The sequence below is a fragment of the Hemiscyllium ocellatum genome, chromosome 35 (genome assembly GCF_020745735.1).
Source record: "Hemiscyllium ocellatum isolate sHemOce1 chromosome 35, sHemOce1.pat.X.cur, whole genome shotgun sequence".
Classification (NCBI taxonomy): domain Eukaryota; kingdom Metazoa; phylum Chordata; class Chondrichthyes; order Orectolobiformes; family Hemiscylliidae; genus Hemiscyllium; species Hemiscyllium ocellatum.
Window position 1 is genome coordinate 30,645,674 of NC_083435.1, and position 27,500 is coordinate 30,673,173.

General features: G+C 51.7%; 2 protein-coding genes across 3 annotated transcripts in view; one reads left to right on the forward strand and one right to left on the reverse strand.

Moving 5' to 3' along the window:
* Positions 1-23,097, forward strand: part of LOC132832869 (erythroid membrane-associated protein-like) — a 31,541-nt gene extending 8,444 nt beyond the window's left edge. Inside the window, exons 1-7 of one of the 2 annotated variants that reach the window (XM_060851063.1) lie at positions 2,203-2,387; positions 3,403-3,519; positions 8,569-8,907; positions 14,241-14,525; positions 15,767-15,805; positions 15,924-15,950; positions 21,464-23,097. In XM_060851063.1, coding sequence (XP_060707046.1) covers positions 2,237-2,387; positions 3,403-3,519; positions 8,569-8,907; positions 14,241-14,525; positions 15,767-15,805; positions 15,924-15,950; positions 21,464-22,098 — 1,593 coding nt within the window. In that variant the 5' untranslated portion in view covers positions 2,203-2,236 and the 3' untranslated portion in view covers positions 22,099-23,097. Of the gene's footprint in view, positions 1-2,202; positions 2,388-3,402; positions 3,520-8,568; positions 8,908-14,240; positions 14,526-15,766; positions 15,806-15,923; positions 15,951-21,463 lie in introns of those variants that run through there. The other variant, XM_060851064.1, reaches the window with a different exon arrangement.
* A 1,875-nt stretch (positions 23,098-24,972) lies between these two features.
* Positions 24,973-27,500, reverse strand: part of LOC132832610 (zinc-binding protein A33-like) — a 9,885-nt gene continuing 7,357 nt past the window's right edge. The window contains exon 5 of the mRNA XM_060850693.1: positions 24,973-25,514. Coding sequence (XP_060706676.1) covers positions 24,973-25,514 — 542 coding nt within the window. The remainder of the gene's footprint in view (positions 25,515-27,500) is intronic.

Genomic DNA, 27,500 nt, shown 5'->3' on the forward strand with positions numbered 1-27,500 from the left:
TGTGCTTTAGGCGAGGGAGGAGTTGAGAAGGAGAGCCCTTCCTGGTGAGGTAGTTGTCTTGGGCAAGTTGGAGAGACATGAGAGTGACCTCAGCAATCTCCCAAGCGAAAGGAAACAAGATGGCGAGGGCAGCGGGAGGGTGGTGTTGTGGTTGGGGGAGGGGAGGGGTGCCGGGGGGAGGCAGAGATTGTGTCCTGAGATGGTCAAACCCGACATTAGGCTCGAGGATGCGTCGTGTATCTGCAGAGCTCATTGTGGCAGAGGGCTGTGGAGGCCAAGGCCCAGGTAGGTAGGTCCTTGGTCAGCAACACGATCAAGGGTTACGGGGAGAAGGCAGGGGAATGAGGCTGAGAAACCTATCGACCATGATCGAATGGCGAAGCAGACTCAATGGGCCGAATGGCCTAATTCTACCCCTGTATCTCCTGGTCTTGCGAGACCTCCACATGGAATCTGGGGGTTATAACGCCATAGGACATAGGAGCAGAAATTAGGCCATTCGGCCCATTGAGCCTGCTCCACCATTCAGTCATGGCTGAAATGTCTCTCAATCCCCATTCCCCTGGGTTATCCCCGTAACCCTTGATCCAGTTGCCAACCAAGGACCAATCTATCTGGGTTGTAAATATACTCAATGACCTGGCCCCCGCACCCTTCTGTGGCAATGAATTCCATAGATTCACCACCCTGTGGCTGAAGTGCCCGTTCTAAATGATCTTCCCTTTACTCTAAGGCTGTGCCCTCGTCTCACCTACCAGGGGAGACATCTTCCCAGCATCCACTCTGTCTATGTTACATCTGCAGCATGGCTAACGTTCCCTGGACGTTTCGAAGCTCAAAGCTGGGGTGGGGGAGGGTGGAATCTGATTGAAGCACTCCGAATATTAAAGTAGACGGGGTCAACCTGTGACCCCGGGTCAGTCTTAAAATGAGAAGAAGAGTGAAATTGGAGAACACGTTTATTTTGTGTGTGTGTAAACTGAGAACAACCAGGAATGATGGCAGGATTTATTGGAAGTTTCAGTCCCGGGCTGGATAAAACTCACGGAAGATTGGAGTTCAGATGTGATGCAGTTAATCAGCACAAGAGGGGCCGAACGGCCTCCCTCCCGTCTCGACCTGCTCACACCTTCTTGACACTGGGCACCACTGGCTAGAGCAGTCCAAGGTTTCGGGTCAGAATGTGCTGCCCGTCCTGTGCCGCGGCAGTCCCCACGATGGAGGGAGGGGTGAGGATCCCTTGCAGAGCTGCTTCAGAGGCAGTCCGGGGATCTTGACCCAGCCACGGAAGATCAGATGCCTGTCAGGATGATGTGGATGGGATCTTGCAGGTCATACAGTCAGATGTACAGCACGGAAACAGACCCTTTGGTCCAACCCATCCATACTGACCAGATATCCCAACCCAATCTAGTCCTGCCTGCCAGCACCCGGCCCATATCCCTCCAAACCCTTCCTATTCATATACCCATCCAAATGCCTCTTAAATGTTGCAATTGTCCCAGCCTCCACCACTTCCTCTGGCAGCTCATTCCATACAGGTAACACCCTCTGTGTGAAAACGTTGCCCCTTAGGTCCCTTTTATATCTTTCCCCTCTAACCCTAAACCTATGTCCTCTAGTTCTGGACTCCCCCACCCCAGGGAAGAGACCCTGTCTATTTACCCTTTCCATGTCCCTCATGATTTTATAAACCTCCACAAGGTCACCCCTCAGCCTCTGACTGAAGTGTCGATGATGTTGCTGAGTTTACTGACCTCCAACAACCACAACCATCATCTTATGTGCCTGGTATCACTCAAACCAATGGAGAGTTTGTCTCCCAATTCCCGTTTTGCCAGGGCTCCTTGATGCCACACTCGGTCAAATGCAGCCTTAATGTCAAGGGGCTGTCCCTCTCCCCTGGAATTCAGCCCTTTTGTCCATGTTTGACCCAAGGCTGTAATGGGGTCAGGAGTTGAGTGGCCCTGGCAGAACCCAAACTGGGCATCACTGAGCAGGTTATTGCAGGGTGCTGCCCGAGAGCGCTGTTGGTGACCCCTTCCATCATTTTCCTGATGATCGCCAGTAGACTGATGGGCTGTAATTGGCCAGGTTGGATTTGTCCTGCTTCTGTGTACAGGATGGACATACCTGGGCAATTAGTCAGATAGATGCCAGTGTTGTAGCTGGAAGTTTGAACTGCGCATCCGCAGAATCGGGTTAGTGCCGGGATTGGCTTGTTCCGTGACTGCTGATGGATTCATTTCTGCCCGTTCCTATCCTCTGGGAGCGGCCTACTCCTGGGAAGTGGACGACACGTGCCCCTCTCTCCCCGCCAGGTGCCCTCATGAAGGAACGGGCAGAAGATCAAGGAGATCCCTTTTTTTGGCCTCAGCTGTTTCTGGGTAAGAGGCTAGGCAATAAACACGTGTGTGTCTCTGTGTGTGTGTCTCTGTGTGTGTGTGTCTGTGTGCATATGTGTGTACCTGTGTGTGTGCGTGTGTGTGTGTGTCTGCCTGTATGTATATGTGTATACCTGTGTGTGTGTCTGTATGTATATGTGTATACTTGTGTGTGTCTTGTGTGTATACCTGCGTGTGTGTGTCTGTGTATATATATGTATACCTGTGTCTGTGTGTGTATGTATACGTTGTGTGTATATGTGTAAAACTGTGTGTGTCTGTGTGTATATGTGTGTGTCTGTGTGTATACCTGCGTGTGTCTGTGTGTTTATGTGTGTCTGTGTGTATACCTGTGTGTGTCTGTGTATACCTGTGTGTGTGTCTGTGTGTATACGTGTTTGTGTGTATATGTGTATACCTGTGTGTGTGTGTGTGTGTGTGTGTATACCTGTGTGTATGTGTGTGCCCACCTGTGAGGTACAAATTCTTGAAAAAATAGATATGTTCTGACAGGTGTCAAACTGGGTCAGAAGTGGGGAAGGCCAAATTGAAGGAGAAAGTGAGGTCTGCAGATGCTGGAGATCAGAGCTGAAAGTGTGTTGCTGGAAAAGCGCAGCAGGTCAGGCAGCATCCAAGGAACAGGAGAATCGACGTTTCGGACATGAGCCCTTCTTCAGGAATTATGCCCGAAACGTCGAATTTCCTGCTCCTTGGATGCTGCCTGACCTGCTGCGCTTTTCCAGCAACACATTTTCAGCTCAAGGCCAAATTGAAGCAAAAGACCCCATTCTATGCCACAGGAAGTATCTGAGCAGGCCCAAAGTGGGGGCTAATCTTGCTCCAGGCAGGTTTAGGAGAAGAGGCTGTTTGGCCCACTTTTTCCTGTTGTACAATGAGGCAAAGGAGGCTCTTTGGGGAGGTGGACCTGCAGAGCCAGTGGGTGTTAATGGGAAACCCCCTCGCGTGCTGGGGAAGCGCTGAGGGAGTAACGCTGCTTTCTCCCGCTTTTTTTTTCCAGGACGCTGGGACAGTCTGGGACGGGACCACTGGCGCACGCTGCTGGGTGAACTGTTGCTGCAGGCCCTCCTACTCCTGGGATGTGTGTTTGTCTCCTACCTGAGTGACTCACAGCGAGGTGAGGCAGCCACAGGCCGCTGACCAGAGAGAGAGAGAGAGAGAGAGAGAGCCTCATCCCTCCCTTCCTCAGACAGAGGGAGAGACAGTGTGAAGATGTCAGCCAGTGTCTGCTTCCAGACCTCATCCCCCTTTTATTTAAAATTTCCAAAGATCTCCACACCCTCACCTCTATCTTTGGGCTCTGGGACACCCTCCAACTTGCTGACATCACTGCTCGTTCAACCCTGACTACCCCATTCTTTCTCCCCCACCCTTCCTGCCTATAATCATTGGCTTCGGCCTAAACTCCAGGCTTCGGCCTAACCCTGCCCTTTCTCCCGCTCAGCCTCTTCTTTTCTCCACCTCTTCCCTTTTATTGAGCCTTATTTTTCTCTCCGATTTATTCAAAAGACCGAGGCGAGGATGGTAAGGCCGGAATGTTTATTGCCCTGGAGAGGGTGGTGGTGAGCTGCCTTCCTGAACCGCTGCTGTCCCCGGGCCCACACTGTGAGGGAGGGAGCTCCAGGACCTTTACCCAGTGAGAGTGCCACGTTAGGCGGGTGAGCAGGCCTTGCAAGTGGTGCTGGTGTTCTGTACTATCTGCTGTCCTTCCCACACCAGGGGCAGCTTTCAATCATAGAATCCCTGCAATGTGGAAGCAGGCCATTCAGCCCATTGAGTTCACACCGACCCCCGGCCCCCAAAGAGCAGATCCCCACCCCAATCCCTGTCACCCACCTAACCTGCACATCCCTGAACACTAGGTAATTTCCCACAGCCAATCCACCCTAACCTGCACATCCCTGAACACTGTGGGCAATTTCCCACAGCCAATCCACCCTGACCTGCACATCCCTGAACACTGTGGGCAATTTTCCATAGCCAATCCACCCTGACCTGCACATCCCTGAACACTGTGGGCAATTTCCCACAGCCAATCCACCCTGACCTGCACATCCCTGAACACTGTGGGCAATTTCCCACAGCCAATCCACCCTGACCTGCACATCCCTGAACACTGTAGGTAATTTCCCACAGCCAATCCACCCTGACCTGCACATCCCTGAACACTGTGGGCAATTTCCCACAGCCAATCCACCCTGACCTGCACATCCCTGAACACTGTGGGCAATTTCCCACAGCCAATCCACCCTGACCTGCACATCCCTGAACACTGTGGGCAATTTCCCACAGCCAATCCACCCTGACCTGCACATCCCTGAACACTGTGGGCAATTTCCCACAGCCAATCCACCCTGACCTGCACATCCCTGAACACTGTGGGTAATTTCCCACAGCCAATCCAGCCTAACCTGCACATCCCTGAACACTGTGGGCAATTTCCCACAGCCAATCCACCCTGACCTGCACATCCCTGAACACTGTGGGCAATTTCCCACAGCCAATCCACCCTGACCTGCACATCCCTGAACACTGTGGGCAATTTCCCACAGCCAATCCACCCTGACCTGCACATCCCTGAACACTGTGGGCAATTTCCCACAGCCAATCCACCCTGACCTCCACATCCCTGAACACTGTGGGCAATTTCCCACAGCCAATCCACCCTGACCTGCACATCCCTGAACACTGTGGGCAATTTCCCACAGCCAATCCACCCTGACCTGCACATCCCTGAACACTGTAGGTAATTTCCCACAGCCAATCCACCCTGACCTGCACATCCCTGAACACTGTGGGCAATTTCCCACAGCCAATCCACCCTGACCTGCACATCCCTGAACACTGTGGGCAATTTCCCACAGCCAATCCACCCTGACCTGCACATCCCTGAACACTGTGGGCAATTTCCCACAGCCAATCCACCCTGACCTGCACATCCCTGAACACTGTGGGCAATTTCCCACAGCCAATCCAGCCTAACCTGCACATCCCTGAACACTGTGGGCAATTTCCCACAGCCAATCCACCCTGACCTGCACATCCCTGAACACTGTGGGTAATTTCCCACAGCCAATCCAGCCTAACCTGCACATCCCTGAACACTGTGGGCAATTTCCCACAGCCAATCCACCCTAACCTGCACATCCCTGAACACTGTGGGCAATTTCCCACAGCCAATCCACCCTGACCTGCACATCCCTGAACACTGTGGGCAATTTCCCACAGCCAATCCACCCTGACCTGCACATCCCTGAACACTGTGGGCAATTTCCCACAGCCAATCCACCCTAACCTGCACATCCCTGAACACTGTGAGCAATTTCCCACAGCCAATCCACCCTAACCTGCACATCCCTGAACACTGTGGGCAATTTCCCACAGCCAATCCACCCTAACCTGCACATCCCTGAACACTGTGAGCAATTTCCCACAGCCAATCCACCCTAACCTGCACATCCCTGAACACTGTGAGCAATTTCCCACAGCCAATCCACCCTAACCTGCACATCCCTGAACACTGTGGGCAATTTCCCACAGCCAATCCACCCTGACCTGCACATCCCTGAACACTGTGAGCAATTTCCCACAGCCAATCCACCCTAACCTGCACATCCCTGAACACTGTGAGCAATTTCCCACAGCCAATCCACCCTGACCTGTGGGAGGAAACTGGTGCTCCCAGTGCAAGCCCACACAGACACGGGAGGAATGTGCAAACTCCACACAGTCGCCCGAAGCTGGAACTGAACCCAGTTCCCTGGAGCCGTGAGGCTGCAGTGCCAGCCACTGTGCCGCTCCAGGGTGCTGGCAGAGGAGCCTTGGTGAGTGACAACAGTGCATCTTGCAGATGGTACACACTGCTGCCATTCCATGTTGGTGATGGGGGTGGGGAGTGAATGTTGGGGCAGATAGATGGGGAACCAGTCAAGTGAGCTGCTTTGTCCTGGATGGTGTCGGGCTTCTTGAGTGTTGTTGGGGGCTGTACCCATCCAGGGCAAGTGGGGAGTATTCCCTCACCCTCCTGACTTGTGCCTTGGAGGGTGAGATGATGAGCTGCAAATTGCCAACACACAGCCTTTCACCTGCTCCTCATTCCCATTCTGTACGTGGTGAGTCCAGCTGAGGGTCTAGTCTTTGGTGGTAACCCCAGGATGTTGACAATGGGGGAATTCAGTGATGGTAACACCATTGGATGTCAAGGTTGGTGGTTAGATTCTGTCTTGCTGGAGACGGTCATTACCTGATACCCGTCTGACGGAAATGTTACTTGTCATGTACCAACGCAAGCCTGAATGTTGTCCCATTACATGGGCACAGACTGGGTTTTGTATCTGAAGAGTTGTAAATGGCACTCTATATTGGGAGGTCATGTTGTGGCGGTACAGAACACTAGTTACGCCACTTTGGGAACACTGCATTCAGTTCTGGTCTCCCTCCTCTGGGAAAGATGTTAAACTTGAAAGGGTTCAGAAAAGATTTGCAAGGATGTTGCCAGGGTCGGAGGGATTGAGGTGTAGGGCGAGGTTGAACAGGCTGGGGCTGTTTTCCCTGGGGTGTCGGAGGCTGAGGGGTGATCTTATCGAGGTTTATAAAATCATGAGGGGCATGGATAGGGGTGGGGGAGTCCAGAACTAGAGGGCATAGGTTTAGGGTGCGAGGGGAAAGATTTAAGAGGGACATAAGGGGCAACATTTTCACGCAGAGGGTGGTGCGTGTACGGAATGAACTGCCAGAGGAAATGGTGGAGGCTGGTTAAAAAGCAACATTTACAAGGCATCTAGATGGGTATATGAATAGGAAGGGTTTGGAGGGATATGGGCCCGGTGCTGACAAGTGGGCCTAGATTAGATTAGGATACCTGGACGGTGGGCGAGTTGGACTGAAGGGTCTGTTTCCATGCTGTACAGCTTTATGACTCTACATGACTATAACTTTCTGGACTGAACACTGGGTTACCCAACTCTCTGCCTCTGTCTGTGCCTCTGTCTCATTCTCTGCACATGCCTGTGCACGTTTTTGCTGTTGGCTTGCTTCTCTCTCTCCGATCACACTGAGCCACATGGCTGCTTCGGTCACCATTCTTGACTCATTTGGATACGACTGTCGTTTCCTTACTGTGTCCATGACTGCTCTCCTTAACTGTTGGTTCATTTAAACCCTCTCTTGTTTAATTTTCCCAGTCTCCCATCACGAACCCACCAATACCCCTGCAGCAGCCCGCTTTCAATGGCTTGTTACATCTCTATCTTTTCCCTGTCATTCTGGTCAGCTGGTTCTGGGTCATCAACGCTCTCTGTCTAACCTGCTGAGTAACTCCAGCATTCCGCTAGTCTCGTGCCATGCCTTGCTGGGATAACGTGCTGGGAACCAAGCCCCACTATTCCCAGAGTTGTCACAAAGTAAAAGATTCTATGAAAGTAAACAGAGTTCCCCAATTGGCCTGTCTTTTAGATGCACGTTGATTGAATGCATGCAGGTTTTTGTCTGTAGCAAGAATTACTATTAATAACAAATAAATCATTCCTCTGTTATTGAATACTATTGTGAACTATCAACACATAACCCTCGATAATTAAAACTCTAAACGATATATAAAATTCCCCTCCTTACATTCCCCAACACACACAGACAGACATACAAACACACATGTACAATCACACAGATACACACATCCATGTGTACACATAAAAATATGCACACGCACACACACATTGAGAATCACATGAACACAGACAGACAGAGACAGACACAAACATGCACACATACAAATATATACATACGCACATATCCATACACAGACACATTCTCTCTCTCTCAACATGTGCGCGCGCGCACACACACACACACACACACAGATACACACACACTCACACAGACAGACACACAAACACACACAGGCACACACACACACAGGCACACACACACAGACAGACACATACAAACACCCATACTCACACACAGGAACACACACACGTAGGCGCACCCACCCACACACACACAGACACGCATGCAGGTACACAGACCGACAGACAGACACACACAGATTGGTGTTATGGTTGGAAGGAAAGTGGTACAATTACTGACCAGAGTTCCCTGAGAGCATCATTTTGGCCCATTCTCAGTCTAATTGTGAACGTGGCCTTTTTCTTTCTTTTCACTCCAGGAGGGTTCACGGTTAAAGGTCCGGATTACCCTACCGTAGCTCACTTGGGGGCAGATGTGGTGCTGAACTGCTCGGTGGTGTTCCACAGGGAGGAGTCCAAGCTGCAGGTTGAATGGAGCAGGCCGGAGTCCGGAGCGCAGGTTCTGGTGTGTGATGACATCCTGGAAGGGCCGTGCCGAGACTTTGGGGGCGGGGCGCAGCACTTTGAGGGCGAGCTGGCATCTGGAAACGTGTCGATCAGACTGCAGGAGGTGAAGGTGTCCGACGCTGGGAAATACCAGTGCACTGTCACTTCCAGTAGCCATTCTAGCCACACCAGCCTGGAGCTGAGCATTGTGGGTAAGAGGGGCGGTTTCACTGCGGCTACTTTGGGCCTTATGGTGACAGAGTGGTAATGCCATTGGACCTGTAGTCCAGAAGGCCACGCCAACGCTCAGGCGGCCATGGGTTCAGATCCCACCACGGCAGTGGGCGGAGCTTACATTCACTTCGGGAATGAGCACTTGTCTCGGTTATGGTTGCCATGACAACGGTCGAGTGTTTCGCAGAAAAAACACTCTGGGTTCATTAACGTCTGCGAGGGAAGGGGAACTCTGCCATCCTTACCTGGTCACGTGACTGGCAGCAATGGGGGCTGACCCTTAACCGCCCTCTGACCGGGCCCGGCGCGCCACTCTGTTCAAGGGCAGTTAGGGACAAGGGCAAATGTTTACCCAGTCAGCACTGCCAGGTCTCACAGCACGTCAAAAAAAAACCACTCCAAATCCGAGGAATTAAATCAGATGGACCACTTGGTATGGTCCTGGGCACTAGAAAAGACAACAGTAGAAACGGCCCCATCTACCCCGCAACGTCCTCCTCACTAACAACTGGGGGCTGGCGACAAAATTGGGAGGGCTGTCTCACAGACTGGTCACACTCACGGAATCACACCTTGCAGCCAATGTCCCAGATCACCATCCCCGGATATGTCCTGTCCCATCAGCAGGACAGACCCAGCACAGTGGGATACAGTCGGGAGAGAGTCGCTCTGGGACTCCTCAACCCTGACTCTTGATCATGGGTAAGGAAACCTGCTGCTGATTACCACGTACCGCCCTCCCTCAGCTGAGGAATCGGTACTCCTCCATGTTGAACAACACTTGGAGGAAGTCGTGAGGGTGGCAAGGGCACAAGGTGTACTCTGGGTGGGGGGGATTTCACCACCACCACCACCGAGAGTGACTCAGCAGCAGCAGTACGACTGATCGAGCTGGTCGGGTCCTAAAGGACAGAGCTGCTTGACTGGGGCTGCGGCAGGTGGTGAGGGAACCAACAGGAGGGAAAAACAGGCTTGTCCTCATTCTTAGTAACCTGTCAGCTGCAGATATATCTGTCCATGACAGTGTCCGTATGAGTGACTATGCACAGCCCTTGTGGAGACAAAGACCCATCTTCACATTGAGAATAACTTCCATCGCTGGGTGGCACTATCACTGTGCTCAATGAGACAGACTTCAAACAGATCGAGCAACTCAAGACTAGGCATCCATGAGGCACTGTGGGCCATCAACAGCAGCAGAATTATACCCCAGTGCAACCTGTAACCTCATGGCCCAGCATATCCCCCACTCAACCATTACCACCAAGCTAGGGGATCAACCCTGGTTCAGTGGAGAGTGCAGGAGGGTATGCCAGGAGCAGCACCAGGCAGACCTGAAGGTGAGGTGTCAACCTGGTGAGACCACCAAACAGGGCTACTTACACCCCAACAGCATAAGCAACAAGTGTTCGAGCTAAGCCATCCCACACCCAATGGATCAGCTCTAATCTCTGCAGTCCTGCCACATCAGGTCGTGAATAGTGATGGAGAACTCGCTCACAAATATCCCCATCCTCAATGATGGAAGAGCCCAGCTCATCAGTGCGAAGGCTAAGGCTGCAGTTTCAGCCAGAAGTACCGAGGGGATGATCCATCTAGGCTGCCCCAGTGGTCTTCAGCATCATATATACCAGTCTCCAGCTGATTCGATTCACACTAAGTGATATCAGGAAACGGTTGGAGACACTGAATACTGCAAAGGCTCTGGGCCCTGACAACAATCCGGCACTAGTCCTGAAGGCTTGTGCTCCAGAATCTGCCGCTCCCCTAGTCATGCTCTTCCAACACAGTTCCAACACTGGCACCCACCCGACAATGTGGAAACGTGCCCAGGTATGTCCTGTATTAAAAAGCAGGGCGAATCTAACCTGGCTAGTTACCGTCCCATCAGTCTACTCTTCGGTCATCAGTAAAGTGATGGAAATGTTGGTTAACAGTGCTGATAAATCGCTGACTCAACAACCACCGCTACACAGTTTCTGTGAGGCGCATTCAGCTCCATTGCCTTGGTCCGTACATGGACCATGAGCTAAACCTAAGAGGAGGAATGAGGGTGACTGTGCTGGGCATCAAGGCTGTATTTGATGGACTGTGGCTTCAAGGAGTCAGTAGGAATCCAGTCATACCTGGCACATGGGAAGATGGATGTGGTTGTTGGAGGTCTGTCATCTCAGCTCCAGGACATCTCTGCAGGAGTCCCTCAGGGTCACATCCCAAAACCACCTTCAGCTGCTTCATCAATGCCCTTCCCTCCATTCTAAGGTTCCTAGCTCTGGGCCATGTGCTGCAGGTTGGAGGGCCACCTCAGCATTGCCTGGCCTTTAATGGTGCACTATACTGCAGCGGCACCATAGAAAATGGCAGCAGGAGTAGGCCATTCAGCCCTTCGAGCCTGCTCCTCCATTCACTGTGAGGTTGGCTGGTTGTCCAACTCTGTACGTTATTCCCGCCGTACTCTTTGATCCCTCCAGCCCTAAGAACTATAGCTAACTCCTTCTTGAAAACATTGTGTTTTGTCCTCAGTCGCTTTCTGAGACCACAGACTGATTACTCCGTGGGTGAAGACATTTCTCCTCATCTCAGTCCCAAATGGTCTAATGTATATCCTGAGACCCTGACCCCACACCCCCCTCTTGTTCTGAACTCCCTGGCCACCGGGAACATCCTGTGTTCACCCTGTCTAGTCCTGTCGGAAATTTACAGGTTTCCATGATCCCTCCTTTAGTTTAGCGAGACACAAATGAATATAGTCTTAACCCAATCTAGTCTCTCTTCATACGTCAGTTCTCCCTGGCCTGAAACCAGGCGACTGAACGCTTTTATTGCATTTCCTGCGTCTCCAGAACCTCTTCCTCCAGATCGGGAGATCAAAATTGCACAAGATGATCCATTATCGATGTGTGCCAACGTGCTAGTTCCCCAACCAGCCACCTACCTCCCAATGCAGGCCTTGCCACCAGCAAGCGGTCCCATTGTCCTGAGGAGTTCACTTGACGTTGCCATGGACCGGAAAGCAATTTGTGATCACCTGGAATGGCCAAACGTTCCGTGGGGACGTCAGACGAGAGACCCTGTGACAGGCTAGAGCATTTGAGCAGAGTCAATACGCTGTGGATGCCGGGAATCTGAAGTGGAGGTCACGAAGTGCTGTAAACACTCAGCGACAGAGAGAGAGAGATAACATTTTCAGGGCTTTGATGTTTCATCAGAACTGGGAGATGTTGGAAAGGGAGCAGGTTTTTAAGGAGCTGAAGGGGAGAAGGGCAAGAGGGACGGTCTGTGACTGTGGTGGATTGTACAAAAAGTGAACTGGTGAGGGGGTTCAGGCACAAAGGGAGTGGGAGGAGTAAGGAAGCCAAAGGCCAAAGGAGATCTGAATGGCAGAGCGGTGAACACGTGGGAGAGTAAGGAGAAGAAAATGGAACCGTTGGAAGAGATGGTAGCGAACGTGATGTTACGGAACTCGGCATGGGTCCAAAATGGCTATAAAGTTGAGAAACGGGTTTATTGTCAGTGGAACTGGAGGGTAGACAGGTGAGTGTGAGGAACGGGGCAGAGGCTGAAAACAGGAAGCAGCGATAGATGGGGGTCACTCCTGTGGACCAAGCAGAGGTATCTGATTTTGACTGTCACAATTGTAACAGCACCATGCCTTTAGGAGGGATCTGTTCAGTGCTGTTTCTCTCGAGGTGTTGCCGTGGTAATGCCGGGAATGTCTGCTTCACAAGCGCTGGGTAAAGTAACCAGCTCTGAGTGTTTCTTGTTTAAAAGTTCGACCAAAGAAGCGTGAGTGGGTGCTCACACAGCCCCAGGGATTTGGTTTTTGCCCTCAGCTGAAGTTGGGGGGTTGAAGCTGCCGGATGCAGCTCTCTCTCAGCTGCAGCAGGAAGGTCTCGTGCTGCTAGATTGTTTCTCGCTCTGCTCCTGTCTCCTGGATCAGAAGGGACAGAGCATCTGAGGGAGCTCTGTTTGGCTGAACTTGCCGAGGGTGTGTTTATGAGCTGCTGCTATACAGGAAGAGTTGAGGATTAGTACAGTCAGTTCCTCTGTAGCGCGGTCTTGTCCGACATTGTGTTATAGGAAATCCCACAATAGAAATAACGGGGCCTTTGGGAAAAACAGGGGCTAGGGGGTGAACCACCAAAAATATCATGTAAAAATCAAACCAAAATTCGTAGTTAGCCTAACAGAAATGTTTTCACAGTCAACGTAAATGTTAAAATCGTACATTTTAATGAAATGATACAATAACTGTAACACTTTAAGGGGTTGCTGAATAACAGGGTAGGTCTGCTTCTTTGGTTAAACAATCCTCTGAGTAACAGTCTGTAGAGAACCCATGAAACTCCACCTGCACAGCTCAGGGTTAATGACAAGACTTTCATACTCTCCAGTTGGCATCTCTCAAAACTCCCTTGCAGAAATAATGAGAAAAATATTCCAAATGAAGGTGAGCCCTGGACAGTCGTGGGGATCTGGAGGTCACCCGAGGCACAGAGAGTGCTTTCTACTAGAGCAGCACCCAGGTCAGGGTCAGGCACACAGACAGCATGGGCAGATCGTGTCACCATCTGAACTCCCACCTCCCAGCCCGGGACTCTGAAGCTGTGCCCACCCAGTCTAGCCAAGATCTCCTGACTCAGCTCAAAGGGATCACAGCCTTGTGCATTGACAGCTGCCAACTATGTTGCTGTTAAATCCCATGGTCTGATCAGAGAGAAAAAAAAATCCACGATTCAAATGGTAGCATTCTTCAGCTTCCATTCAATGTCAGGAAGAGGTTCCGGTAAGCTGGAGGAGAGGGGGTGGGAAGGAGGTGGAACAAGTCGGGAGGGGAGGAGGTTACAGAGAGAGAGAGAGAGCGCAGTGGTCTGATCAGGAGCAGTTGTGGGAATGTGGAAATGGTTTCCCAATGAGGGAGTGTGCAGAGCTACAGGAGCTGACAGAAGTAAACACCTTCAGTGGACTGAATGGAATTGCAGAAAAACCAACAGGATTTGTTTAAAAAAACAATTGTTCCATAATTCACCAATCTCATTACAGCCAAATCGCGTTGACAGAACACGTGTTATAGGAGAATGTGTCATTAAATAAGATGTTAGCTGGTATTTAAATATACATAAAGTTATGTCAGTTTTTTTGTCTATCGTTGAACTCTATTCGAAGAAGAAAGTATGTTTTGTTTAAAACCTAATAATGGACCAATCGAATCGCAGCTTCTGAATAAAATGGAGAGGCTAGGGTCTGCTCTATCTCCTTGAGATATTTTGAGGAGGTTTGGACTGAGTCAGCCGTGTTCTTCTTTTCTCAGCTGTTGGGACCAAACCGAGTTTATCGATAAGGCAGCTGAGCACCAACAGTTTGGAGTACACCTGCCAGTCCGAGGGCTGGTTCCCCGAGCCTGACGTCGTCTGGAAGGACAGCGATGGGAGGAACCTGCTCCCTCAGTCGACATTGGCCAGGGGCAGAGGCAAGCAGCAGCTGTACGATGTGAAGGTCCACTATCGGGCGACTGGAGACCTTCCATCAGCTGTGACCTGCATCATCCACAACTCACTCAACAACGTCAAAGAGGTGGCGACTGGGCGTGTGAATGGTCAGTCAGTGCGACTTTCCTGGCTTTACGCTGGGCTTCTCTCACAGAGTTCCCTGTCTGTCAATTGGTCGCTCATTCGGTGAGGGGGCGTTGGTGCAGCATATGGAATATTTTCCCATTTCAGACACCCAGCGTTAGCATGGAGCACGTACAGGACATGTACACCCAGAGTAAAGCTCCATATAATCTTTTACACTGACAGTACACAGTCCTGTCCCCTGTCCCCATCTAACATGCCTCAGACAGGTAGAGTACTGGGGTAGGAATGGAGTAAAGCCAACTGTACACTTTGAAATGTTCCTCTACCAAATACACCCAGGGCAGGGACAGCACGGGATTAGATACAGAGTAAAGCTCCCTCTACACTGCCCCCCCATCAAACACTCCCAGGGCAGGGACAGCACGGGGTTAGATACAGAGTAAAGCTACCTCTACACTATCTCCATCAAACACTCCCAGGGCAGGGACAGCACAGGGTTAAATACAGAGTAAAGCTCCCTCTACACTGTCCTCCATGAAACACTCCCAGGACAGGGACAGCACGGGGTTCGATACAGAGTAAAGCTCCCTCTACACTGCACCCCATCAAACACTCCCAGGACAGGGACAGCACAGGGTGAGATACAGAGTAAAGCTACCTCTACAGTGTCCCCCCATCAAACACTCCCAGGACAGGAACAGCACGGGGTTAGATGGAGAGTAAAGCTCCCTCTACACTGTCCTGACAAACAGCTGAGAGCCACCAGTGACAGTATTTGCTGTTCACTGTCCTTTTATCTGTCACAGACTTTGCAGTGTAGGCCGTGACTGTTCGGAGGGAGTTTTGACAGCAGGCAGTGATAGCTTGGGAAGTACAAGCAACAGCCAGACAGGGAAATCACCAGTGAGGTACAGACAGGAGCTCAACCTGATCGGAGCTGAAATGTGTCGTTCAATACCTAATTATGTGCAGAACACAACATAAATGGAAAGAATAACATTAAGAGAGATGAGTCAGAGACTGAAATGTTAAAAATGAGAAAAAGATTTAAATGTTGGTTCAGTATCTTGAACAATCACTGACATTCGAAGGAATGAGACTCCAAATTTGTAAATCTATTTTCTCAGAACGAAGGAGCAGCTTGTGATTTGAAATAAACCTGTTAGGCTGCAGGCTGGTGTGACCTCTGACCTTGTCTGGCTGGTCTTCATCACAGCACAGCTCACTCAGACTTTATTTTTCTCTTTCTCAATGTTTGCAGATTTTCTCCCTCGTGCTCAGTTCCGTGTTAGTGAGACAGGTAAGATTTGTTCACGTTTCTGATAAATCCACCTTGTTGCGCAGCTGGCTTTAGAACGGCTGTAAGTGGCCCAGGGCGATGTTAATTTTATTTAATTGTTTGAAATTCTGTCTTGCAGAATGGAGTCGGATTCAGAGTTACACAGGTGAGTGGTGGAATCTGTTAGAACTGAGTGAGTGAGTGAGGCGCAGGGAGGGGGGGTGGGAGATGTTCATGCGCATCGCTTTGCTGTGACATTAAGGAGGGAGAGCTGGTCACGTCGCAAAGGAGCGACTCTGGTCTGTATCCTTCTCACCACAGTCCCTCAGGGCACACACCCAGCATGGTGGCTGTGTCACTGACCTGGAAATTCCCGAATCCTGGGCCACCTTTCTGCAAGCACGTGTTCAAATCCCACCACGGCGACTAGGGGATGTTTCAATTCGATTAATGACGAGATTCTTTCTTTAAAACAGAAAATCCCAGTAACGAATCATGAAACCCCCCTGTTTTGGGAAAGGAAATCTGCCATCGAGGTTCTGTCCTAGATGTGTCATCAGACCCACAGCATCCCGTAGCTGCGTGGGTTTCCCCTGGGTGCTCCGGTTTCCCCTGGGTGCCCTGGTTTCCTCCGGGTGCCCTGGTTTCCTCCGGGTGCTCTGGTTTCCTCCGGGTGCCCTGGTTTCCTCCGGGTGCTCCGGTTTCCCCTGGGTGCCCTGGTTTCCCCTGGGTGCCCTGGTTTTCACCTGGGTGCCCTGGTTTCCTCTGGGTGCTCTGGTTTCCTCTGGGTGCCCTGGTTTCCTCTGGGTGCCCTGGTTTCCTCTGGGTGCTCTGGTTTCCCCTGGGTGCCCTGGTTTCCTCCGGGTGCCCTGGTTTCCTCCGGGTGCTCCGGTTTTCTCCCACAGTCCTAAGGTGTGCAGCTTGGGGTAGATTGGCCGTGCTAAACTGCCCGTAATGTACAGGGATGTGTAGGTTAGGGGTACGTGTAGAGTATTAGGGTGGGGGAGTGGGTCTGGGTGGGAGGGTCGCTGTAGACTTGTTGGGCTGTAGGGCCCGTTTCCACACTGTAGGGAATCCTTTGGTCACGTGGTTGGCGTTTGAAGCCCACTGGGACATGACCAAGTGGGATAGTCCAACCCATTGGAGAAGGTGTCTCAGAGCCACCTTCTGGTCATCCAGGTTTGCGGCGCTGGCCCTTTGGCCCATCTGTGCCAGTCAGGAGCAAGCACCTCACAATCCTAATCCCAGCCCTTGGCCCATACCTTGGAATCCCCAAGGCACAGGTCTAACTCCTCCTTCACTGTTGTGAGGATTCCCACCATTGTCTGGGTGGAAGACATTTTCCTCGTGTGGTCTAAACCTTTCACCCCTTAAATCTGCCTTCCCTGGTCATTAATCCCCCCATAAAGGTGGGGGCGGGGAGAGGGGGTGCAGGCTTGTTCCTGTCTATCCTGTCTCTACTCCCATAATTGTGTTCATCTCCATCATGGCCCCTCTCGGTCTCCTCTGTTCCTGTTAGGCGCTTGTTTCTGACCATCCCCGATGAGCCGAACAGCTGTGCTGCAGTCTGTCCAGTCTGTCCAATCTCCCTGCATGACTGAGACTCTCCAGGCCACACGACCCCGCCCCGTCCAATCTCCCTCTGCACCCCCTCCAGTGCTATCACATCCCTCCTTCCCAAGGTCTGTGTGGGACGGGCAGCGATGTCAGCCCTCGCTGGCGACGCCCACATCCTGAGAACAAATCAAAAAGAAATTTAACCATGACGTGCAATGGCCAAGGAGGGGACCGAGTGCTGGACAACAGGGTTAGAATAGATGGACCAGTGCAGAGACGATGGACCGAAGGGCCTCCTTGGTGCTGTAACAAAACATTTGAGGACAGATCCAGGGCAGCACGGCCGCTTGGTGGTTAGCACTGCTGCCTCGCCACGCCAGGGACATTAGAGATGTGTGTGTGTGTGTGTCTGTCTGTCTGTGTGTGTGTGTGTGTGTGTGTTATGTCTGTATGTGTGTATGTGTCTCTGTGTGTCTGTGTGTGTGTGTGTGTTTGCATGTATGTGTCTGTGTGTGTCTCTCTCTCTTTGTCAGTGTGTGTGGATGTGTGTGTGTCTATGTGTATGTGTCTGTGTGTGTGGATGTGTGTGTCTGTGTGGATATATGTGTGTGTGTGTTGTGTGTGTGTTGTGGGTGTGTGTGTGGATGTGTATGTGTCTGTCTGTGTGTGTGGATGTGTGTGTGTCTGTGTGTGTGTGTGTCTGTGTGTGTGTGTCTGTGTGTGTGTGTGGGTGTCTGTGTGTGTGTGGGTGTGTGTCTGTGCGTGTGTCTGTGTGTGTGTGTGTGGGGGGGTGTGTGTGTGTGTGTCTGTGTCTGTCTGTGCGTGTGTGTGTGTGTCTGTGTGTGTGTGTCTGTGCGTGTGTCTGTGCGTGTGTGTGTGTGTGAGTGAGAGAGCATGTGCACAGTTTCAGTCTCCCCACCTGAGGAAGGATATTCTGGCCATCGAGGGAGTGCAAGAGAATTTAACCACACTGATTCCTGGGATGGCAGCGTTGATGTGTGGAGAGAGACTGAAATCATTCGGGACTATTTTCAGTGAAGGTAAAAACAAGGTCTGCAGATGTTGGAAACCAGAGTCTAGATCAGAGTGGTGCTGGAAAAACACAGCAGGTCAGGCAGCATCTGAGGAGCAGCGACATCGACGCTTCGGGCAAAAGCCCTTCCTCAGGAATAGAGGCAGAGAGCCTGAAGGGTGGAGAGATAAATGAGAGGAGGGTGGGGGGGGGGGGGGGGCGCGGGGGGAGAAAGCAGCATAGAGGACAATTGGTGAATGGGGGTGGGGATGGAGGTGATAGGTCAGAGAGAAGGGTGGAGTGGGTAGGTGGGAAGGGAGATAGGCAGGACAGGTCATGGGGACGGTGCTGAGTTGGAAGGTTGGAGCTGGGGTGAGGTGGGGGGGAGGGGAAATGAGGAAACTGCTGAAGTCCACATTGATGCCCTGGGGGTGAAGTCTAGAAAAGTTGAAGGGAATTCATATAGAAACCAACAAACTTCAAGCAGGACTAGACAGGGTGAACACAGGAAGGGTGTTCCCAATGACCAGAGCAGCCCAGAACCAGGGGAGGAGGTTGTGGGGGGGGAAGGGGGAGGGCGGGTCCCAGTTTAAGGATAAGGGACTGGCCATTCAGAACTGAGATGAGACAAAAGTCTTCACCCAGAGATTGGGGAAGCTGTGGATCGTGGCAGAAGCCAAAACATTGAGTGATTTCAAGAAGAAGTTCTGTATAGTTCTTAACGCTAAAGGGATCAAAGGGAATGGGGGTGTAAGCAGAACAGGATGATCGGCCAGTGATCATATTGAATGGCAGAACAGGCTTGATGGGCCAATTGGCCTACTCCTGTTTCCATTTTCTATGTTTCTGTATGTCCAAAATGCTCAGAGAGTCATAGAGATGTAAAGCACAGAAACAGACCCTTCGGTCCAACCTGTCCAAGCCAACCAGATATCCCAACCCAATCTAGTCCCACCTGCCAGCACCCGGCCCATATCCCTCCAATCCCTTCCTATTCATATACCCATCCAGATGCCTCTTGAATGTTGCAATTGTACCAGCCTCCACCACTTCCTCTGGCAGCTTATCTCATATACACACCACCTGCGTGGCAAAGTTGCCCCTTTTTATATCTTTCCCCTCTCACCCTAAACCTATGCCCTCTAGTTCTGGACTCCCCGACCCCAGGGAAAAGACTTTGTTTATTTATCCTATCCGTGCCCCTCAAGATTTTGTAAACCTCTATAAGGTCACCCCTCAGCCTCCGACACTGCAGGGAAATCAACCCCAGCCTGTTCAGCCTCTCCCTGTAGCTCAAGCCCTCCAACCCTGGCAACATCCTTGTCAAAACTGAAAATGTGTTGCTGGTTAAAGCACAGCAGGTCAGGCAGCATCCAAGGAACAGGAAATTCGACGTTTCGGGCCAGAGCCCTTCATCAGGAATGAGGAGAGTGTGCCAGGCAGGCTAAGATAAAAGGTAGGGAGGAGGGACTTGGGGGAGGGGTGATGGAGATGTGATAGGTGGAAGGAGGTCAAGGTGAGAGTGATAGGCCGGAGTGGGATGGGGGCGGAGAGGTCAGGAAGAAGGTTGCAGATTAGGAAGGCGTTGCTGAGTTCAAGGGAATCGACTGAGACAAGGTGGGGGGAGGGGAAATGAGGAAACTGGAGAAAACTGAGTTCATCCCTTGTGGCTGGAGGGTTCCCAAGCGGAAGATGAGGTGCTCTTCCTCCAGCCGTCGTGTTGTTATGGTCTGGCGATGGAGGAGTCCAAGGACCTGCATGTCTTCGGTGGAGTGGGAGGGGGAGTTAAAGTGTTGAGCTACGGGGTGGTTGGGTTGGTTGGTCCGGGCGTCCCAGAGGTGTTCCCTGAAGCGTTCTGCAAGTAGGCGGCCCGTCTCCCCAATATAGAGGAGGCCACATCGGGTGCAGCGGATGCAATAGATGATATGTGTGGAGTTGCAGGTGATTTTGTGGCGGATATCAAAGGATCCCTTGGGGCCTTGGAGAGAAGTAAGGGAGGAGGTGTGGGCGCAAGTTTTACATTTCCTGCGGTCGCAGGGGAAGGTGCCGGGGGTGGAGGTTGGGTTGGTGGGGGGTGTGGATCTGACGAGGGAGTCACGAAGGGAGTGGTCTTTGCGGAACGCTGATAGGGGAGGGGAGAGAAATATATCCCTGGTGGTGGGGTCCGTTTGGAGGTGGCGGAAATGACGGCGGATGATACGCTATATATGGGGGTTGGTGGGGTGGTAGGTGAGAATCAGTGGGGTTCTGTCCTGGTAGCGGTTGGAGGAGCGGGGCTCAAGGGTGGAGGAGCGGGAAGTGGAGGAGATGCGGTGGAGGGCATCGTCGATCACGTCTGGGGGGAATCTGCGGTCCTTGAAGAAGGAGGCCATCTGGGCTGTTGCATCGTCGATCATGATCTTTTCTAAACCCTTTCAAGTCTCACAACACCCTTCCTGTAGCAGAGAGACCTGAATTGCAGGCAATGTTACAAAAAAGCCCTGGAATTCCAGGAGGGTCAATGACCAAAGGGCACCAATTGCAGGCAAAAGAATCAACATGAGGTTCAGAGGTGACAGCATTTTGTTTTTTTAAAAGTAGCTGGTCCACAGAATCACACATGGTACGGAGTCAGGCCATTCAGCCCATCGTGACTGTGTAAGCTGGTCAACAGTGTTGTCAAGATGGGGTCTGTTCTGAGAGGCAGACTGGTAGAAGCAGGCTCTCTAATAACCGTTAAGGCCTGTGCTGTAAATCTCCGACATGTGGATCGGAGGAAACAGCGGACTTTCGAGATTGGGCACCAACAGTGGGATCTTCCTGTTCTCTGTAGCCTCATCACCACAGAGGACTGTGGAAAGCAGGTCTCTGAGAGTGTATGTCAAACAGAGATCGAGAGGTGCCTGTTTGGTGAAGGGGAGCAAGGGTCACTGGGTAGAACGGGATTGAGAAACATATCAGCCATGATCGATTGACGGAGCAGACTCGATGGGCCGAATGGCCTAATTCTGATATTTCAGGTTGCTCTGTCAGTTTTTTGTTTTTATTCAAAGAAAAGATGTGTGCCGTGAAGTTGTATCTAATATTTTCCTTCATATTCTCTTTCTCTATCTCCATCCCCTCCACTTCAGTCTCTCTGACGCTGGACCCAGACACCGCGAACCCCTGGCTGGTTCTGATGGAGTCCGGGACCAGCGTCCAGGATGGTGAAGCCCGCCAGGCGGGGGTCCGCGATAACCCCGAGAGGTTCCAGATCAGTCACTGCGTCCTGGCCTCACGGGGCTTCTCCTCCGGCCAGCACTACTGGGAGGTGGAGGTAGGCCGCAAGGAGGCCTGGGACCTGGGCCTAGCCACCCAGTCGGTCAACAGGAAGGCCAAGGTGAGAGGGGTGCCCAACGCTGGGCACTGGAGTCTGTCCCGCCTGGGCAGGACAGAGTACCAGGCGGTGGATTGGTCCCCCCAACCCCAGCCAGTGGAGCTGGGCCCGGAACTTACGGTCGTGGGAGTCTATCTCCGGTATAGTCAGGGGCGCCTGTCCTTCTTCGACGCAGAGAGGCGCCTGCACCTCCACACCTTTGTGGCCAACTTCTCAGAGAGGGTGTACCCCTTCTTCTGCCCGGGGCCTTACGACTGGCAGACGAACGCAGAGCCCCTCCGCCTCCCCTACCCAGCCCCTCGGGAACAGCCGGGGGAAGAGTCTGGACATGTTCCCGTTCGGGAAGTAGACTTTGAAGGGGGCGCGCCGATGGAGCCGCAGGCATCCTGAGCTGCGGCCCGCCATTTCTGGTCAGACGATCGATGGCCGAGGTGGAAACAGTGTAACGGAGAAACACAGCGTGTGCGTCTGGCTCCGCAGAGAGAGAGAGAGGGACGTTGCGATTCCAGTGACCCGGCTTCTGAAACCCCCCGCTCGTGAGCTGATGCATTTGTCAGCCACAGGAGCCCCTTTGAAACGGTAACCCCGTTGTAATGTGGGAAACTCCGATGGACATTTTGTGCACAGCAAGCTCCCACAAATAGCATCATGACATTCGGAGGTCCAGTACATCTCAGAGCTAGCTGCTCACCTGTCTGATTCCTGTACCTGACACCCATCTGGTCCCTGTACGTCAGTCCCAGGCGTACACCATTCTGAAGAAGCATCACTGGACTTGAAAATTTAACTCTGTCCTCTCTACATACGTCTGCCAGACCTGCTGAGTTTCTCCAGCAATCTGTTTCTGATCCCCAGTACTTTGTATCACACCCTTGGTGTAGAGTTGTCAAGGGGCTGATTGCTAGGTTTTGTCTTTACAACTGAGGTTTAGTAAAATCATTTTTGTTTTGGAGCTGTGAGCTGAAGATGACCTTTGGGCTGTGGTCAGCCGCTTGTGAATAGAAAAGGAATGAACAGGCCCTGTTGTTTCTTTGTGATACCGAGTCTGCAAGTTAATTGCAGGTCAATTCTCGTTAAGACATGCCCTGTAGATATTTTGACTGTGCAGTGACAGCGTGCTTAAATAGATAGCAGAGATAGTTGCCCTTTGGTGAGACTAGTGCCTGGAAATTGGTTCTCGCAAGTCTGGAAGAGACTCAGTGAATGCTAACTAGGAAACCATAGGGGAATCTTCCAGGGAGATGCTTGAGTTTTGGACAGTGTTTTCTAACAACTGTGACATTACACCATGAAGGCTTGGAAATTCCCTGCCTGACCTTTCATCATCAATTATTGTAAGATCATGGACCAGAAACTCAAATAAGAGTGACTTCCTCTGAAAGTTCCAAACTGTTTGTCTGTCTTTCACATGACTGGAGGAAAACAAAGATTATTGGGTTGAAAATCATAGGCATTTTGCTCTGATAACATTACTATATTGTTAATAAATGGCCAAGTCTCTTGTTTTAGCTGCAAGTGCAGTTTCTAGAACAGATTACGCCAAGTCTGGGCTTGGTTATACCACAGACTGTATAGGAACCACTGGGCTGACCTGAAGGATTTAATTTGGCTGTACAATGAGTATAGTGGTAGGCAGGCAGGCTGAGTTGGTGTGGCTGCCTGTTGCCATGGTGAAACAATTTGGGGGGGGGGGGCAGGGCAGGGATCCATCTGACTGTCACTGGACAATCACCCAAAGACATGGCTGTTTAAAAGTTACCTGACCAGCCAACTGCCAACTCCATACAGATTACAGTGAGTCATAGCCAGCCGATGAGCAGCTTCACTGAGATTCTCAAGGTGGGGATGCAGAGGACCACGGAGCCCTGTCTGGAATGCTAGTGCCTAATGTGAAACTGGAACCAGTCCTATTGTGGATTGGTCAGGCAGCCATCTTAGCCTGTCACCTGTTTTAGGTGAGGCAAGTTCCCTTGGCGGAGACCATGTTGAAGTGTCCCATTGAGAAGTTCCTTTCCAAGCACTCATGGTCTGATCCAGCGCTCGGGCAGTGAGACAGGCTGTAATCACTGAACTGGAAGCCAGCGATCTCCTCCCTGTCTCCCTGACCCACAACAACCCACTCCACCACCACAGTATGGAGAAACACCAGCCAATCCTACGACAGGAGGCATCACTTGACTTCACGTTGACCTCTGCCCTCTCCAGTGATGAGGTCACTGAAGCAACAGGCCCCAGTGCAATACTGCAACGACCGACTTTGTTTGATAAATGTTCTGTTTTGCCTTATATAATCTGTCATTTATTAAAATCTTGTCTCTTCATCCCTCGGGAGCCTTCAAATAATGGACTATGACCATGAGGCTATTTGAATAATAACTTGGGCTCTACCACATTAAAATGGGGGAGGCGACAGAACCTATAATAGGCATGGCCTCCTCTACAGCATTACCCCTTTCCCCCTCAGTGTCACCACACTTCCTCCAGTTTAAGGAACTAAAGCGTCCATCATTTGATTCGCTGTCACTGCCCTTTTGTTCTTACCCTGAGGGTGGTGATGGGTCACATCTCTACAATCATGTTGGAGCTAGCTCACAAATGGCCTCACTCCTGCTCCTGGCTTCCAAGGCAGAAATCCAAAGGGGGAAGGAGGAGAGGGGAAGGGGGAAAGGTCAGACTGTCAAAGTTGACCAAACAGGCAGGAGAGTCTCAAAATGACCAACACAGCCAGCACGGTGGCTCAGTGGTTAGCACTGCTGCCTCACAGCGCCAGGGACCTGGGTTCGATTCCTGCCTCAGGTGACTGTCTGTGTGGAGTTTGCACATTCTCCCCGTGTCTGCGTGGGTTTCCTCCGGGTGCTCCGGTTTCCTCCCACAGTCCAAAGATGTGAGAAATTATCACTATTGTGGAGAGATGCACAGGCAGTGCAAACCCAGTGGACTGAATGGCTACTTCCACAGTGTAGGGGATTCTATAACCTATGGTGCCCGCAATAAAGTTGCCATCACTCTGCGCATCCAAGCTATGACTCATTTTAATAGAGCAAATACAGAAATAGTCACAATGGTAGGGGTTAGTCAGTGAGTTCAGGCAGGTCAAGGGGCAAATACAGTAATGTCACAGTGGGGGGGGTCAGGCTGGTGAAGGGGCAGATACAGTAATGTCACGGAATGAGGTCAGAGGGGGTCAGTCTGGTGAAAGGAGGCAGTCACAACCACGTGGAGGTTCTGCCAAGGTGGGGTGGGGGGTGGCGGTGCTGGTAGAGGTTACAGCTTTGGCGTGCACAGCCGAATGCCCTCCGCGTTGCCGGGACAGCTGGTCAGGTAGGGGCTGAAGTAGGGGAAGAGGCGCTCGCTGAAGGTGTCCCTGAAGGTGTACAGGTGGGTCATGTCGTCGGCGTTGTAGAAGGAGACCTGGCCGCCCTCGAAGTCCAGGTAGACGCCCACCTTCCTGGGCCGGGCGCTGGGGGCCAGTGGCACGGCCGGCCAGTCCAGGGCCTTGTACTGGTCGCCATCCCGCAGCCACAGCGTCCAGTAGCCGTCCACCGGTGACAGGGTGATGCGGCCTTTCCTGCGCACCGTCTCACGGGCCACCCCCAGGTCCCAGGCCGTCTTGGTGCCCACCTCCACCTCCCAGTAGTGCCTGCCCGACTGGAAGCCCTGCGCCGCCAGGATGTTGACGCAGGGCCCGAAGCGCTCCGGCCCCTGCGGCTGCTGGTTGCTGTCGGTCAGCCGGACGTGGGTCAGGTCCTCGGACACCAGGAGGCGCTGGTGGGCCGAGCCCCGGTCCAGCGTCAGAGCCTCGGGGACTAGGAGAGAGAAAGGGGAGAAAAAAGGACAGAGTCATACAGCATGGAAACAGACCCTTCGGCCCAACTTGTCCAGACTAACCCTAATCCCAAATTAAACCAGACCCACCTGCCTGAGGTTGACCAATACCCCTTCAATTATTTCTTACTTTGTGTACTTATCCAAATGTCTTCGAAACTATCTGCACCCACCACTTTCTCTGGCAGTTCATTCCATGCAGGTGAAAAAAGTTGCCCGTATTGTCTTTTTTTTTTAAAAAGAACTCTTCCCTCACCTTAATGTGGCCTGTAGTCTTGAAACCCTACACCCCTGTGCTTTCATAAACCTCGATAAGGTCACCTCTTAAACCTCCTACACTCCAGTGAAAACAGTCCCAGCCTATTTTCAACTCAAGCTCTCCATTCCCAGCCACATCCTGGTAAGTTCTCTCCGAGCCCCCACCAGTTTAATACCCTGCCTATAACAGGGCGACCACAACGTGGCAGTATTTCAGTAGCGGCCTCACCAGTGTCCCGTACAACATCAACATGACCTCCCTACTCCTGCACTGAAGCTCTGAGCAATGATGGCAAGCGTGCTCAATACTTTCTTAACCATCCTGTCACAAACTTCAAAGCATTAGGTACCTGAACCCCTAAACCTCTGTTCCACAACATTACTTTTAGATTTGTTTTATTTTTGTTTTTTTTAAATTTGTTTTCCAAAATTGCGATTCCTCACATTTATGCAGATTAAACTCCACCTACCATCCCTCAACCCAACCTGACCTTCAAGTGATCTCACTGTGTCTCTCCCTGCATTCCCAGTAAGACAGTGGCTGGTCTAATTTGAACAATAATTTGGAGTTAAGAGTCTAATGATCATTGTTGATTGTCCGAAAACCCCCACCTGGTTCCCTAATGTGCTTCAGGGAAGGGAATCTGCCATCTTTACCTGGTCTGGCCTACATACAACTCCAGACCCACCGCGATGGGGTTGACTTAACTGCCCTCTGGACAATTGGGGATGGACAATAAATGGATACCATTGTCCCATGACTAAAAGGTTGGTGATCCCTGTATCCCAGCCCAAGCTGTGGCCATTCAGCCCATCGTATGGGCAAGGAATGAACACAGGCCCTTGGAGCCTGCTCCTCACCCCCACCCTACAGTAAGGCCATGGCTGATCAGATTTTAACCTCAACACGACCTTTACTCATCATTAGGCACAGCGGTACAAGGTGGCGCCACCTGAAGGGCAACCGAGGGATGGGCAGCCGAGCCTCAGGGAAGAATGGAAATAAGGGGAACTTGGGGGAATGGTTTTAAAAAAAAAATGGGCGATTGACACATGGTGAACAACCGGGCTTTCCTAGACACAGGGTACAACAGTTACTCAGCAAGCAGCTCCCTCCTTCACAGGGAACGCAGAGGAGGAAGCCCCATCGGAACAAAAGATAGGAGTGAGACCTCCCCCTGCTTGGGCCCGGACCACCACCACCATCATGGCAGATCGAGTGCAATATCCAAATCCTGCAACCACCCAAAATCCCTTCAGCCCCAACACCTTTATCTACCGGCTTGAAAACACAATGTTTGCGCTACCATTTCCCATGGCAGTAGGTTCACCAGCCTCTGAGTGAGGCATATCCCCACATCTCAGTTCTGAAGGGTTTCTCCTTAAAATGGGAGCCCTGCTTCTGGACTCACCCCATCCTCAGGAACACCCTGTGTTTATCCTGTCTGGTCCTGTCGGAATAGTATAGAAGATCTCAGTATAGAATCTCCGCAATGTGGTAACAGGCCATTCGGCCCACCCAGTCCGCACTGACCCTCCAAACAGCATCCCACCCAGACCCTTGTATTTCCCCCTGACTAATGCACCTCACCTCCACATCCCTGGACACTACGGGCAATTTCCCATGGCTAAACCACCCTTCATCTTTGGATTATGGGAGGAAACCGGAGCACCCAGAGGAAACCCCCGCAGAGCCAGGGAGATTGTGG